This window comes from Pungitius pungitius, chromosome 19 (assembly GCF_949316345.1).
Source record: "Pungitius pungitius chromosome 19, fPunPun2.1, whole genome shotgun sequence".
In the NCBI taxonomy this organism is placed as follows: domain Eukaryota; kingdom Metazoa; phylum Chordata; class Actinopteri; order Perciformes; family Gasterosteidae; genus Pungitius; species Pungitius pungitius.
The window spans coordinates 13,899,142-13,915,185 of record NC_084918.1 but is presented as its reverse complement, the minus strand read 5'-3'; the positions used below and the strand labels follow the sequence as shown (position 1 = coordinate 13,915,185).

Below are 16,044 nucleotides of genomic sequence, written 5' to 3'. Positions count from 1 at the left end.
AAGCTTTTCAGCTTTACAGGTTTAAGAAGCTCTTCTTCAGGCCAGCTTCTGGCCAAGGATTGAAAGCCATGAAAGCGACACATTTGGCAGATCCTCACAATTGTAAATACACGTTGCATACACTACTTTCCCAAATGATGAGACATGTTCTAAATGTTTCATTGCTGGATGATAAAGGACGGGCGGCAGAGTGAGGAGGAGCTTGATTTGGGAAGTCGTTTAGATTTGGGAACGTTATTTGGGGTTAATGCCAGAGTCAGACCTTTTATTTTGAAAACAGGATTTGAATCTGCAAATAGTGGTCTTGGAATAGAAAAAAAGGGAAAGTTTATTATGATGAAAATAAATGAATAAAGGTGAACATTTAGATACATGTGTCTAAACTCTAAGGTCTTCTGTAATTTTAAGCACAGCCGACAAGGTGTTTAGGTGTGTTTCTCCTCTCACCATATACAATGAAGGTATTTCTTATTTAACTTACCAAAGAACCATTTAGAGTCACACAGTTGCAGCTAAATCTAACTGTCTAACGGCTTACAGTTTTTTGCATGGTCATTTTGCAGAGCTGTTTCCCTGACTAATGCAACTCATGTGTAGCACTCAACTGTGGAGGACTGTAGTCCAAATCGGCATATTGCTGTCACGGTTTGGGTCCTCTTCCTGTCTTATTTTGTAGTTTTCTTGTGTCTCGTGTCTCTGGGTGAGCTTCACTTCCTGTCCTGACATGTGATTGCCTGATTGCTTCCACCTGTGTCCAATCACCTGCACCTCCCTTGTGTATTTAAGCCCCGTGTGCCTGTTGTCCTTTGTCGCGTCATTGTCTTAGTCAGTCATCGTTGGTGCACGTCCTTTGTTTTTGAGATTGGTGAATAAAGAGCACCTTTTGGATATCTGGTAACTCCTGCGTTTGAGTCCTGCCTCCTTCCGCCTGCAACCTGCTCCAGCACCCACACCTGACAATTGCAGCTGTGAAATAGTTCATCCTACACTTTGTAAAGGAAGTGGGTTCATCAGTGTGCCTTTCTGCTTTTCTTGTTGTAAACCGTCATGAGAAAAGGTTTTTGGTACTATTTGATGAAAGTGTTGAACATATATTCGGGTCTTGGTGTTTTCTTAGCAATGACTTGACATAAATACATCTGACTCCCCCATGTCAGCTAGATGTAATGTTGGATCCTGTCCGCTAGGTGGCGACACATGAGCACAGATATCCTCTTCATCGATGGGAGGGCCGGCTGTTTGGGGCTGAAAAGTGCTTTTCTAAAACATTTAATTTACTAAAACGGGTGCTGTTGTACAAACAGACATTAAAAATTACAAGTCAAGGTCTGTTTCCTTAGATTTTGTGAGTCATGTTTAGAAGATGTATGTTGAAACTATTTTCTCCCAATTGACATATCCTGAAAAAGTTTATGCTACAATCTACATTTAAGGTGACCTTAAAAGACAAGAGGGTGAAAAGTTAAAACGCCTTGTTTTGTCTTGACTACATTCACATCTGGCTGGTTGATGCAACACACGGTTTGAAGGGGGTTTCCTGTACAAGGCCAACTGTCTATAAAACTTTAAGAAAATATTGATTACAGCCACTAATTGTATTACTCTAGAACGAATACAAATATTGTTCTGTCCCCCTCATCACACAACAAACAGGCCAATTTACGCTCTTCCATTATTCTTAAATCAAAAAAATAAAAGTGTGATGTTATTTTCCATCTTTAGACAAGAGTCGGCCCCTCCTGCACCTGCCCCCATCGTCATCAATAAGTATGCAGACGAGCAGCTCAGATTCATAGCCAAGCGCATGAAAGAGAGGCTGAATCTCTACAAGGAGAAAGTGGCCGATCAATACGCTTCATCCCCAGAGATCAGCCCTCCCGTCAGTGAGTACCACAAAATGATATCAAATATTTAATATTGCATAGTATCTTTAAGCACACTAAGTCTTCATATTGTCCTTTCAGCACCATTGCTGCGCAAAGACATCTACGCAAAAGTCATAGAGGAGAGGAACAAGCAAGCGGAGGAGGAGCGCATAAGGAAAGAAGAGGCGGACCAGAAGAAGAAAGGGGAGCAGGAGAAGAAAAAGAAGGAGGCCGAGCAGAAGAAGAAAGAGGAGGAGGAGAAAAAGAAAGCAGAGGCCCCAGATGAGAAAAAAGAGAAGAAGCCGTTGATGTCGAAGTTCAAAGACGGCGTCTGGCTCTCGGTGGACACGGTGCTGAAACCGCTGGAGACCTTCGTGGACCCGGTGCTGGGGAACACCATCGACCCTTTCACAGACCGCCGCTACATCGCCTGGTTGAGCGTGGTGACGTTGGCCTTTAACTACAACACCTGGTTCATCACAGCCCGACTGTGTTTCCCGTACCACGGCGAGAGCAGCATCCCGCTCTGGTTCGTCCTGGACACGCTGGCCGACCTCATCTACCTCACAGACTCCATCTTCTTCCAGGCCCGCAAACAGTACGTCAAAGCCGGAGACATCATAGTAAGTGTGACGTAGTGGAGCCCATGTAGCCTGATGATGAGAGGGATTTAAGACATGACAATGTGACGGTGTTCATCTTCATCTTTCAGAAAGATAGAGCGGTGACCAAGAAGAACTACAGAAACACAGACAGATTCTTGGTACTGTAGCTTGGGTTCTGGGTCTTAGAACCAGCTTGCGTCAGTGACCTCACACATCTGTCTCTCATCAACAGCTGGACGTGATGTCTGTCCTGCCGTTTGACTTGCTGTACATGCGGTATGGATTCAAGTCCATTTTCAGAATAAATCGCTTGCTGAAGGTGAATTTGATCAGTCAGTCGAGTAGAGACTCAGTTTGCTGGGGTAGCCTGGGCTGACGGTGTCATTCGTCTTCTCAAGGTGGACACCTTTTTTGAGTTCAGCGACCGTCTAGAGAGCATCATGGCCAAGGCGTACATCTGGAGGTAAGTCTGGATATTTTGTTTTACTCGTATATAAATACATCATTAAAAAACAATATCCGAAAAGCGCAGGGTGGATGAGGGTCTCACCTTTTACAACATTACTCTGATTGAAGAGTAAGTCTGTACTTTTCTATTAGAGTGATTCGGACCATCGGGTATCTTCTCTTCATGCTCCACCTCAACGCCTGCTTCTACTATGTGGCTTCAGACTACCAGGGCATCGGCAAAACTAAATGGGTCTACTCCGGTCTGGGCAGTGCGTAAGTGCAGAAACTTTTATATATATATATATACGTATATATATGTATATGTGTGTATTGCCAATGATGCTAGTTTGACCCATTGGGTAAAATAAACCATTAAAATGGGTCCTTTTGTCCTCCCCCCTCTCCCACAGGTACCTGCGCTGTTACTACTATGCTGTCCGCAGTCTGATCAACATCGGGGGTCTCAACGAACCTCATACCGTCTTTGAGATTACCTTCCAGATGACCAACTTCTTCACGGGCGTCTTTGTGTTCTCCAGTTTGATTGGACAGGTGACACAGAGACACACTGTCTCTCCACAGAGTCAAAAACAACTGTGCTAATTGCTACATTTCAACCACAGAAAGGTTGTAAACGGCAGTGCTGCTAGTTGTCTGTCCGAACCAATGTTTTCCTCCGTTGATGTTGATATTGTCACCTTCGTTTGGCCTCAGATGAGAGACGTCATTGGTGCAGCCACAGCAGCACAGACGTACTTCAGATCCTCCATGGACGGCACGGTGGACTACATGGTGAACAACCACATCCCCTCCTTGGTGCAGAACCGGGTCCGCACCTGGTACACCTACACCTGGGATGCACAGGGCATGCTGGGTCAGTCACACTGCACAAAGTGATCCGCTCACTCAAAACCGGATGTTAAGAAGAAACGGTTAGTGTGACTTTAAAAGTAGCTAATTGAGTAAATTTCCTTTTTTATCTCGTGTTTAGATGAGTCTGAGCTGCTGGATAAGATGCCTCTGGTGATGAGAACTGCCATCGCTGTTGACATCAACCTCACCACCTTTCAGAAGATAGATCTGTTCAAGGTGCTTCATAAAGACACCACAAGCGCAATAAAAAGTTAAAGATTGCAGCTTGGAATGGAGTCAATTAACTATATATATATATATTTCCTCTGCAGGGCTGTGACCAGCAGATGTTAGTAGACATGTTACTGAGGCTCAAGTCTATTGTCTATTTACCTGGAGACTTTGTGGTAAAAAAAGTGAGTTCTAATCAGATTGTTGTTTGAGATGTTATATTTGAGTGAACCATTGTCACCCATCAAAACCCTGTGATTACAAGCTTTGTGTAAATATGTACCCTCTGATCTTCTGCACGGACTTTTTGATGTTTCCGCATATGGAAATGACTTTGACTCTCTCTTGCAGGGGGACATCGGCAAAGAGATGTACATAATCAAAAGCGGCGCGGTGCAGGTGGTGGGAGGACCCGACAACAGCATCGTGTTCGTTACACTGAAGGCCGGCTGCGTGTTCGGAGAAATCAGGCAGGAGAAAGTTCAGCCTTTGTCTTTGAGATACCAAATAGAAAGACATTCAAAGCAAATGCAAGGCGTTGTTAATTCTCGTTTCCACGCTGTGATAAACGTCATAGTGTTTAATGGTGCCACCATGTAACGCCCCTGCTTAGAAGTGAACGGATTTAGCACTTTCCGGGTGTTTTAATCTCATGATATCTTTCTATTTCTCAGTCTGTTGCAATCATCCAAAGACGGAGGGAACAGGCGGACGGCTAACGTCAAAGCCTACGGCTTCGCTAACCTCTTCGTCTTGGAGAAGAAAGACCTGTTTGACATCCTGGTCCACTACCCAGAGTCTCAGAAAGTGTTGGCCCGAAAGGGAAGGTGAGTCAGAGGCCTGAAGAGAAACACCTGGCTCACTGGTCAAGAAGCTGATGATGCAATACTAACAATAATGCACTTTAATTCTATATGGCTTTAGAAGGTACTCACTCAAAGGCACTTTACATGGTAAAACAAATGACAAACTCAATCTGTATAAACATGGCAGGTAAATGACATAATATTAGTACAAAAAACTCAACTGTTCACCTACATGCAACTACTTTTCTCTCATGAATCAGAACACTTTCAGCAGCCAATCGGTCTTCTTTCTTATACCTCAGAGTATTATAAGCCAATTTCAGTCTCATAATTACTACGTTTTACAAGCTTTGCAACGTGCATTATGGCAGCGGATGTTTGTTTAGCAAGCTTCCGTGTTTGTGCGCGTGCAGGAAACTCATGAAGGCAAAAGGTCCCGCAGCAGCTAAAGGAGAAGTGGATAAGCAGAAAGGACTGGCGCTGTTTGGGCCCAGACCACCCACGCCCAAAATGCTGCGTGTTTTCGGTGGAAAGAACTTTATGAACAGAATGAAGGTATTATTCTACATTTACATGCAGTCATACAGAAGCTATTGTAGTTATGCTGACTGTTAAAAACCCATATTTTGTGTTTTCTTTCCCCAGAATGCTGCTAGTGGCCAGTGAGGATTATAGGGATAAACTATAAAGTGGACTTTTAAACAACTCCTTTTTGGGAGTGAATGTACAGTTTGCGTCTTCTCAGCCTGAGTCTGTGTCATTTTAAGATGTATTGTTAAAAACCGTAAATCCCCATATTGTTTGAATGTGATACAAGCAGATAACACATGACAAAAAACACCCATCTAAGGCAGAAAAAAGATTTAAACCTCATAAATGTATTTAATAACTTTCTGTCTATTGCCCATATACCTTTTGTAAAGTGCTTGTAAAAGTCTAACAGAGATTATCTGTCAGAGCATAACGATTTAATATTTTAATTAATTTCCTTCCTTAATATTTGAGAGAGAGAGGGAGAGAGAGAGAGAGAGAGAGAGAGAGAATGGGACGAGCGAGGTTAATCCCGTTAGCCATGCAGGGGCATCATGACAGTTGGCCTCTGTGTCATCTACCTTTTGAATGTCTACCGTGTAGATTGTGTGTTATACCATAATTAGCTATATTTAAACATGAAATCAGTTCTGTGTGAAATGCAAAGGAAAAATTAAGATATTTTGTATTATCTAATTAAACTAAATGGCAAAATAAATTACCAGTTTGTAATAGTGAATATATATCCCATGCACACTTATGCACACTTACGCACACGTATTCGTCAACAAACGATGAAGTAAACAGGCCTTAATCGGTCCTCGCACTGGAGTCCACGCTTGCCTCGGCGTGATTGGCAGCTGTGACGGCTGATCTGATGTGGACTCCAGGAGGAAGAGGCCTGCCCACAAGCCATTAATGCTTCTCAGAAACTTAATTGCGGCAGTCTGTTGTGTGGATTTGAGGACTACAAAGCATTAAGGGACTTGTGTAAGCGTCTGAGCGACATTATAAAAGCGCCTCCAGGAGGAGAAGCCGACTGCTTTCTCGGTTTGCTGAAGCCTGCGACGACAGCGCCATGTTCAGCAGGTTCAAAGCGTTCCTGAGGGCTCCTGAGCCTCCCCCCGAACAAGCTGAGGCTGCGCCTCCTGCCCCCCCTCCACCGGCCAAGGTAAGGCCTACTATCACACTTATAAAATACCTGGTAAACCATGGCAGCTGAATCCGATCAATGCAAGTATAACCTATTTAGCACTTTGATGCTTAAGGATCCGCAGCAGGCTGTTAGTTGGGTTCAGCGCACGGAAAGATTACTGGTGCTGTTTATTCACAGGAAGAAAAGCCAGCTGAAAAAGAGCAGCCAAAAACAGAAGAGGAAAAGAAAGACGTGAAGACAGAAGACGACAAAGAAAATACCAAAGAAGAGCCGCAGAAAGAGGAACCAAAAGCAGGTGAGGGTTCTGAGCAGATCTGCCTCGTATGTTACAGGAGAGTCCTTGGGTCCTCCCTGGCTGTGTCATGGAACTTTTCCGATGTGGATGAGGTTGCGGTTTCTATCTTTATTGTCCTGGACACAATGATGTGTTTGTGAGAAGATTTATGCTTCATTTTTCAAGTTCCAGCTCCTGCTCCAGCTGCTGCTCCTGCTCCTGCTCCTGCTCCAGCTGCTGCTCCTGCTCCAGCTCCTGCTCCAGCTGCTGCTCCTGCTCCTGCTCCAGCTGCTGCTCCAGCTGCTGCTCCTGCTGTCAATCCAGATGGAGATGAAGGGTAAGGATCCATCCTGTTCTGCAGGTGTTGCGGTTAGCGACAGGCCCCAGTCCCTTCCCTTGCAGCCCTGCACAGATTGGACGGGCTTGTCTGTACTATCCTGACTTTTCATGCTTTCAAAAGCTTTTTTGAAACTTGTTTTTGTCTTTGACGTGAGATCATAGAAGACTAACCTTTTTTTATTTTCACTACCAATGTGAACTTTTAACAGAGAGTGAAGATGAACAGTATGCTCTCTGTGGCTGCATAGCTGCACAACATGTATACACATAGCGCTTTATGTAAGCTACAGCTAACTGATCCTACCTGATCACAGTGAGACTCTCAGCCTCGGACTCCAAAAGTAGGAAAGGCGATTAGGAGCTTAGTGGCATTTGTGACTAAGAAACAATCAGTTAAGAGCATTCACGTGCAAGTGAAATGTCCAAAGTCAAAGTATTAATTTGCTTCTTTGAGGAGGATTTAAGGACATTTTAAATAAACCTTTTATTGGCAAATAGCAAAAATAGAGATTTAAGAAGTTTTATTAACACAATTTTAGATTTTGGACAAAAGTGGAAGACAAAGCCCAATGTGTTAGATATATTAGGGCCGGGACTTTAGCGCGTTAATTACAATTAATTAATTACAATGTGAATTAAGATTAATTAATTACACAAAAAAATAACACATTAAACATTTTTTACGCATTTTTACACTTATTTTTTTCACCGCGGAACGTTTCTCACTGGATGAGTTTCGGAGGACCGATTATACTGGAGCACCAACTAGCGTTCATGACTTCAGACAACAACAAACCACAGTGAACATGAACGAAGAAGCTGACGAGACCGTGTCGGGTGGCCCCGTGAATGGGAAATCTTCTTATAATAAACACACGGAGGGAAGCGTCGATAAGAGCGTGGTTGTGTGCAAGCTGTGCAACAAGGAATTCACATCGAGCCTCAAGTATCACCTCAACGCAACACAATTAGCAGCTAGCATGGACGTTACACTGCACCAGATGACTGGTTTAAGGACCAGGGTAACTAAGTCCACGTCGGAAAAAATAACCAATGTTCTGAATGTACTTGAAAGTATTGGTCTACTTAAAAAAACATAGTTTACAGAAGGTCTACTTACCTATAGGCATCCTGAATTTATGAAAGTACTATATTTCTAAATATGCTATTTCTACACTTGTCTGCTGGAATTGGTTGAACAAAAATAAAAATCCATGTGAAAAAAATTACTTCTCACTGTTCTCAGGTCAAATATTTATGCAATTAAAATGCGATGAATTCCGATTAATTAATTACAAAGCCTCTAATTAATTAGATTCATATTTTTAATCGAGTCCCGGCACTAATATATATACCGTCTTCTTTCCTTTGCCTCCTACTTTCAGTGATGTGCCCCCCCCTCCTCCTCCACCTGTCGTCTACTTCCGCGGAATCGATGACATGCTCAGAGGCAAAATCAAGGCGTCGAGAGAGCGGCAAGAGACCCTCAAAGAGAAAGCCATAGACCCTTATGCCACTTCGCCAGAAATCACCCCACCCGTCAGTGAGTATGCACACCAACAAAGCAACATGCAGACAGAGAGCAAACTCCTAAACACCACCTGACTCTGCATCACCCTCTTTGTCTGCTCAGCACCTATCCTAAAGAAGGAGGACTACATCCGACTGAAGGAAGAGGAGCGAATTGCAAAAGAAGAGGCGGATAAAAAGAAGGTGGAAGAAGCCGCCAAGAAGGCCGAGGAGAAGAAGAAAAAGGACGAGGAGAAACGGCTGGAGGCAGAGAAGAAAGCGGAGGAGGAGAGGCTGGCGGAGGAGGCCAAGAAGAAAGCCAAGATCCTGCCGGACATCAGCTGCTCCTTCTTCGACATCCTCTTCCGTCCCGTCGAGCGACTGATGGACGGCACCTTGGGAACCACCCTGGATCCTCTCGGTACGTAATGTGCCTGCCGGGGTCAGGCCGGCTGAGGTTAAACATCACCTATAACCCAATGTGCCGCGTGTGTTCCCTCCAGATCGTCGCTACATTGCCTGGTTGTCCCTGGTAGCGCTGGCCTTCAACTACAACGTCTGGTTTTGCACCGCGCGCCTGGTTTTCCCTTTCCACAATGAAACCACCAACCCCTTCTGGATCACTTTTGACGTTCTTAGCGATGTAGTGAACGTTATCGACATCGTGGTTTGGCAGCCTCGGCTACAGTTTGTCAAAGCCGGAGACGTCATTGTAAGTCCCGGAAAATATTGACGTGTGTGTGATTTGCGTCCGGTTTGCATATCTTAGGCGCAGCTGAGCTGTTAACCTGTGTGTGACGTGTCTGTCCCCTGCAGAAAAGCGGACCTATGGCTAAGGTTTATTATCGGAAATCTCCTCGATTTAAGGTGAGATTGTCTAAATACATTTAGTGCAATTAAACACAGTAAACTCTCTTATTATATTGCTGCATTTCCACGGGTAATTTTGTCTCCTCTTCTGTTGGCTGACGTCCATGGTTACTGATAATACGCCATAATGAAATGTCACGCAATGCAAACCTCTTACTCTCAGGTCCAGGTCTGGTTAGATATTATATCAGCATCCTCACACTTGCTATGAAACTGAAGCCTCTGAAAGGTCGTGTGTCAGACTGATGTTAACAGGTGAAGGATTCAAATATTTGATTGCAAAAGAGACAATGTTTGTTTATTTGTCAGATATCAATGAGTACCGTAAATCCTCAAATAGTGGCCAGGGCTTTTATTTACATAGGCTGCACAGCGCACCGGCCTGTATTAGGGGCAGGCCTTTATTTCTTGCTTACCCATATCTTCTGTTATAGAATTGTTTTATTTAAATAAAATAATGGGCATAATTACAGTAGGCTAACCATTTACCGATAGGCTACCGGTAGAATGGAACCGGTAGACCTAGAGCTAATCAACTTTCTGGAGACTAACCATTTATGAATCAGTAATAAACCATAGTTTCACTATTAAGATACATCGTTAATTGCAGATATTTTTCAATGTTCTCAATTACAATCAAGCAAGTCAAAAATTTCACTCGGCCAAAAAAAAAGTTTATCGCGTTTAGCGCTTTATTTACAGTGTCAACGTAATCATAAATAAATTAGGGCCGGGACTTTAGCGCGTTAATTACGATTAATTAATTACACAAAAAATAACACATCAAACATTTTTTACGCATTTTTACAATTATTTTTTGCACCGCGGAACGGTTCTCACTGGATGAGTTTCGGAGGACCGATTATACCGGAGCACCAACTAGCGTCCATGACTTCAGACAACAACAAACCACAGTGAACATGAACGAAGAAGCTGACGAGACCGTGTCGGTTGGCCCCGTGAATGGGAAATCTTATTATAATAAACACACGGATGGAAGCGTCGATAAGAGCGTGGTTGTGTGCAAGCTGTGCAACAAGGAATTCACATCGAGCCTCAAGTATCACCTCAACGCAACACAATTAGCAGCTAGCGTGGACGTACAAGGACCCACACCCAACCCACACTGCACCAGATGACTGGTTTAAGGACCAGGGTAACTAAGACCACATCTGAAAAAATAACCAATGTTCTAAATGTACTTGAAAGTATTGGTCTACTTAAAAAAACATAGTTTACAGAAGGTCTACTTACCTATAGGCTGCCTGAATTTATGAAAGTACTATATTTCTAAATATGATATTTCTACACTTGTCTGCTGGAATTGGTTGAACAAAAATAAAAATCCATGTGAAAAAAATTACTTCTCACTGTTCTCAGGTCAAATATTTATGCAATTAAAATGCGATTAGTTTTGATTAAATAATTACAAAGCCTCTAATTAGATTAATATTTTTACCCTCAAGGGACATGGTGGCTCTTCCTAAATCCTTTTTTAGTTTTGGGTAACTGACATTTATAAAAAATCATAATGGGATATTGTCCCAGAGACGGATTGGTGCATCTTGGAGGATCAACCATGCTATTCATCCTTCCTGCATTGGTAAAGGCACAAGTGAGTTGAATTTGAATGTAACAGAGAATTGGAGGGTGGATGCACTAAAAAGGGTAAACAAATCTACACCCTGTGCCAGACTGTCAGTTTAAGGTTGTCCACAGGATGCCCTGAAGTAGACAAACATGTGATTGTCTTGAAAAATGCCCTCAGAGGCTGTAATAAGTTTCATGTCAGTGTGACCACTGAATGAGACACATCTGCTCATCTTTACTCATCCGGCTATGTAGCATGGCTAATAAGTGATAAAAGCTTAATTAGCAATTAACATCAAATTTAGTCAATTCATCATTCAAAAGATTCTTCATCATTACCCAAGTGAACGCACCTTGTGTTTCTGCATAACCCCCAGGGTTCACTTCTCTGAAACAACCAGTGGGGACAATGCCCCCACTACTACCTCCGCGGTAGTGCGCTCAAGACTTGGCGGGTGGGATTTGAACCCACTGGCGGTGCGCACAGAGGCTTTTGGCACCCTGCACTCACCCCTACACTACCAGTCCTGGTCACATTTTGGCAACTTTGATTCTCCTATTTAACCTTGAGCATGTGAGCTAAACCTCAAAACTCTTTTTAAATGCTATTTCCACATCTGGGCTTGAACCCACAGCCTTCAAGTGCGGTGCAGGGGCTAATGTCAGCAGCTCTTCCCCTGTGCTACTTCACCACACACTAACCAACCCTTTGTTTGTTGTATTTAACCTTGAGATTGCTACTCAAACCTGAAGTAAAGCCAAAGGTTCAAACCCAAGACTGGGCTTGAACCCACAACCTACAGGGTAAGGACAGTAGCTCCTCTGCTCTTGTGCTCTTGTGCTGCACTACCTCACCATGCACAAATTAAATTTTTGTTTCTTGTATTTGACCTTGAGACTGCTACTCAAACCTCAAAACTCTTTCAAAGCAGAAGTGATGTCTGCATGAAGGGGCATGAACCCACAACCTCAGACAGCAGGTTGGAGCCTGCAGCCCTTCAGTTGTTCCCTTGTGCTATTCAAGCACATGCCTCATTGTGTCCGTTTCTCATATTAGACCTTGGGATTGTTTACTAAACCTCAAAACTGTTTCAAAGTTTACAGTTTGAAGCCCTGACTGCAACCAGACCCTCCTTCTGAGAGAGCAGGTTTGAACTGAGGATCCTCCACACTTCAGCCTTCCTGCTATCTCCCTGCACTGTTCCACCACACACCTGTTGATGCTTTTGAATCCAACCTCAATTCTCATAGATTCTCAGGCTGGAATCCACAACACAACACACTTGTCTGCTGGAATTGGTTGAACAAAAATAAAAATCCATCTGAAAAAAATTACTTCTCACTGTTCTCAGGTCAAATATTTATGCAATTAAAATGTGATTAATTAGCCTCTAATTAATTAGATTAATATTTTTAATCGAGTCCCGGCCCTAAAATAAATATCTGGTCCTGTCAAAGGACAGCAATCACATGACGAACAGGAGACAACCAAAATTAAACCAAATAGCCAGGACTTAGACTAGGTCTGTCATATTACGCAACTACCAAATTCATCAGCAGCATCTGAATGGGCATAGCCACTACGGTCAAATGGAGCAAACCAACTCCCAACTAAATGGACCTTGCAAAATAGGCCTACATCTAAACATATGAAACAATTTTACTCATGCAAATGATCTTCTTACTTCCTCCAGCACCATGTATGTTATTTAATCTGAGAATGGAATGGTAGAATTTATTTTTACATTTCTATGTATTCCTCTCTTTTCAGATTGATATCATCAGCATCCTCCCCTTTGACCTCCTCTGCCTGCACTTTGACTTCTCTGCAATATACAGAGTCAACCGCTTTATCAGGGTGAGCAACAGACTGATCCGGTTTTGCTAATGGTGTACATGAGGAACCAAAAGGACCGATAAATAAGAATATATATGAGAAAAGGCTTCATATATCCTGTTCAATGCCTCATTTACTTTCTTGTCCCTTCCAGATTGAGTCCTTCTTTGACTTTAGTGATCGACTTGAGAGCATCATGGCCAAGGCCTACATCTGGAGGTTATTACTCCTGTTTAGTTTATAGTGTTTCCCTCTTCAGTATCAGTATAGCTGCAACCAAAATGACCATTACACCACACACAGATCAGCCCAGTCCCTTCTAATCTTTTTTTGTTACGCTCTGTTTCTAACTCAGAGTGATTCGTACCACAGGCTACCTTCTCTTCGCCCTGCATCTCAACAGCTGTGCGTACTACGTGGCCTCCATGTATCAGGGTATTAAGTCGACCACATGGGTGTATAATGGCGAGGGCACGGCGTACGTACTCATTTCTTTGTCTAGTTGTGAATTTGTAGATGTGTTGCCAAAGCCCCCCACCCTCCCCCATTTAGAGCCAAGCCCTTTGTGTCTCTGTCCATGGTGCTGAAAGTTCGTTGCTAGTTCCTCAGAACAAGCATAATTATTGTTCCGCGTGTTGCAAACCTGTGCCTGTGGGGACTTTTCTCCCGATTTGTCAACTTGTGTTCCAGGATGAAGTTATTACATTAATGTGACCTCACACTCTTGGAAAGGTGATCCTTTTTTTAAACTGCCTGTAAGGAAACATTTGGAATTGAGGATGATTCAAATGAATTTTTAAACTTAAAACAGGCTTTTAGCCAAGAATTCATATGCCAAGTATAAAAATGTTCCACTGTCTAAATTCAAACAATTAAAAGGTCAAAAGGTAATTCCACTTTATGGCATACTATATTTGACCACTTTTACATTTATGACATAATATAATAAACCTTATTAGTTTCCAATAAAATAAAAAAGTGATGACATCTTAGAAAGACTTGAGTGTTTGGTGGAATTTGTTATTGTGTCAAATGAAGAGGAACTCTGTCCTTCCACAGGTACCTGCGCTGTTACTACTACGCCGTCCGCAGTCTGATCAACATCGGTGGTCTTCCAGAGCCTATAACCACCTTCGAGATATCTTTTCAGATGGCCAACTTTTTCATCGGCGTCTTTGTGTTCTCTAGTTTGATTGGACAGGTACGTTGGAGGATGATTCAAGAAGTCCATAACTCCTATTGTACATCCTACCTAAAGCTTCCCAACGTGTTAGTAATTAAACACGCTCCCTGTCCATCCGTCGTTGTTTCTCTCAGATGAGAGATGTCATAGGAGCGGCAACAGCGGGTAAGACCTATTTCAGGGCATCTATGGATGGCTGTGTTGACTACATGAATACCTACAGTATCCCAAAGGTTGTTCAGAACAGAATCCGGACCTGGTACAACTACACCTGGTCAGCTCAGGGCATGCTGGGTGAGACGGAGTAAAACAAAACGGACATTAAAGCAAATAAATAATCCAGAATAGGATGGATTTGCGTTGAGTTATCCATGTCTCCTCTAGACGAGTCAGAGCTACTAGACAAGATGCCTCTCGTGATGAAAACTGCCATCGCCGTGGACATCAACTTGTCAACCTTCCAGAAGATCGCATTGTTTCAGGTGATTCAGAAGTCACCGTGTCCTGCTATAATATGAGAGAATTAAACTGGATTCTCTGTGTTTTAAATGTGTGACGCATCGAACAATCAACTCAATACCTGTCACTTTCTCTCCCAGGGCTGTGACCAGCAGATGTTGGTGGATATGTTGCTGAGGCTCAAGTCAATTGTCTATCTCCCTGGAGACTTTGTTGTGAAGAAAGTGAGTAAATGTGTTTGTTTGTAAATGATAAACCTTGGAGGTCCTGGTGGAGAACATAACTGATGACAGTGAAAATGGTTCAATATTTGAGTGAAAAGCAGACTTCTCTGCATTGCGTTCATGCAGGGCGACATCGGTAAAGAGATGTATGTCATCAAAAGCGGCGCGGTGCAGGTGGTGGGAGGACCTGACAACAGCATCGTGTTCGTCACACTGAAGGCCGGCTGCGTGTTCGGAGAAATCAGGTCAGTTTGTGAACTAGAACGTGCAAAACCCAACAAGACACATTTCTCTCCCCGCTCAAGTTATTGTCTCGATGAAACTGATTGGCTTGACAGTAAGTAATTTACGAGATTGTATTTGCTCGTTCTAATTGCTATTTTCTCACCTTGAATAAACGAGCTGTGCACATAGCGGTGCAGTTATAATGTACAGTCAATATAACGGTCAGTCAGCGCATTTCCCAAAAGAGAAGGGTTTTTGGTATTTCTTCCTATTGCAGTTTGCTACAGTCTGCCAAAGATGGAGGAAACAGGCGCACAGCTAACGTGAAAGCTCACGGCTTTGCAAACCTTTTTGTCCTGGAGAAGAAGGACTTGTTTGACATCCTCGTTCACTACCCAGAGTCTCAGAAAGTGTTGGCCAGGAAGGGAAGGTGAGTTATTTACAGTCAGTTGTGGCTATGGCACCAAATTGTCATTTTATATTGCACCAACCTCAAAATAGAAATTGTGCCACGTAATGTTTCTGTATGGCAGTCTATTAACAAATGTGTCTGTGTGGTTGTGAAGGAAACTTACTAAAGCCAAAGGCCCTCCGGGGGCTAAAAATGAGGAGAAGCAGAAAGGAAACGCATTGTTTGAAACCAAACCACCAACACCGAAACTACTTAAATTCATGAACAATTTCCGCAAAGGAACCTTCGCGTCTAAGGTGAGTCTTTGTATGAAGAATTCTGCCTCACTTCAGATATACTTTATTCTGTTTGTTGTACTACCATAGGATATGAAAACTGTACCGTACTTACGTGAGACACACGACGCCTTCTTTTTCCCCCACAGAAATGATGCACCACTTCAACACTGAATCATTTTGTACATTTCCTTTTCTTTGTCTACTGGAAGGCCCACAGGATGACAGATGTGGGAATTTGAGTCTTATTGTAGTATTATTCACCATAAAAAATGTAAAGGTCTTTGTCTAATCAGTGACTGGACCAAAATCTGATGGTTTATGTTGTTTTATTTTTGTATTAAAAAAACG

The 16,044-nt window shown here is 42.9% G+C and overlaps 2 protein-coding genes across 2 annotated transcripts; both read left to right on the top strand.

Moving 5' to 3' along the window:
- Positions 1–1,702: 1,702 nt before the first annotated feature.
- On the top strand, positions 1,703–5,908 carry LOC119198715 (cyclic nucleotide-gated cation channel beta-3). The gene is made up of 14 exons (XM_037456165.2): positions 1,703–1,883; positions 1,965–2,488; positions 2,578–2,628; positions 2,703–2,789; positions 2,869–2,933; positions 3,071–3,193; positions 3,331–3,472; positions 3,635–3,794; positions 3,912–4,009; positions 4,105–4,188; positions 4,355–4,473; positions 4,678–4,830; positions 5,223–5,364; positions 5,455–5,908. The coding sequence occupies exons 1-14, from the start codon at positions 1,703–1,705 to the stop codon at positions 5,473–5,475; spliced, it is 1,950 nt and encodes a 649-aa protein (XP_037312062.2). The 3' UTR covers positions 5,476–5,908.
- A 10-nt stretch (positions 5,909–5,918) lies between these two features.
- On the top strand, positions 5,919–15,959 carry cngb3.1 (cyclic nucleotide gated channel subunit beta 3, tandem duplicate 1). The gene is made up of 18 exons (XM_037456607.2): positions 5,919–6,511; positions 6,674–6,791; positions 6,957–7,107; positions 8,495–8,652; positions 8,743–9,039; positions 9,122–9,330; positions 9,435–9,485; positions 12,850–12,936; positions 13,070–13,134; positions 13,271–13,393; positions 13,975–14,116; positions 14,233–14,392; positions 14,483–14,580; positions 14,698–14,781; positions 14,908–15,026; positions 15,284–15,436; positions 15,573–15,714; positions 15,843–15,959. Exons 1-18 carry the CDS (start codon positions 6,419–6,421, stop codon positions 15,846–15,848), a joined length of 2,256 nt encoding a protein of 751 aa, XP_037312504.2. The 5' UTR covers positions 5,919–6,418; the 3' UTR covers positions 15,849–15,959.
- Positions 15,960–16,044: the final 85 nt, after the last annotated feature.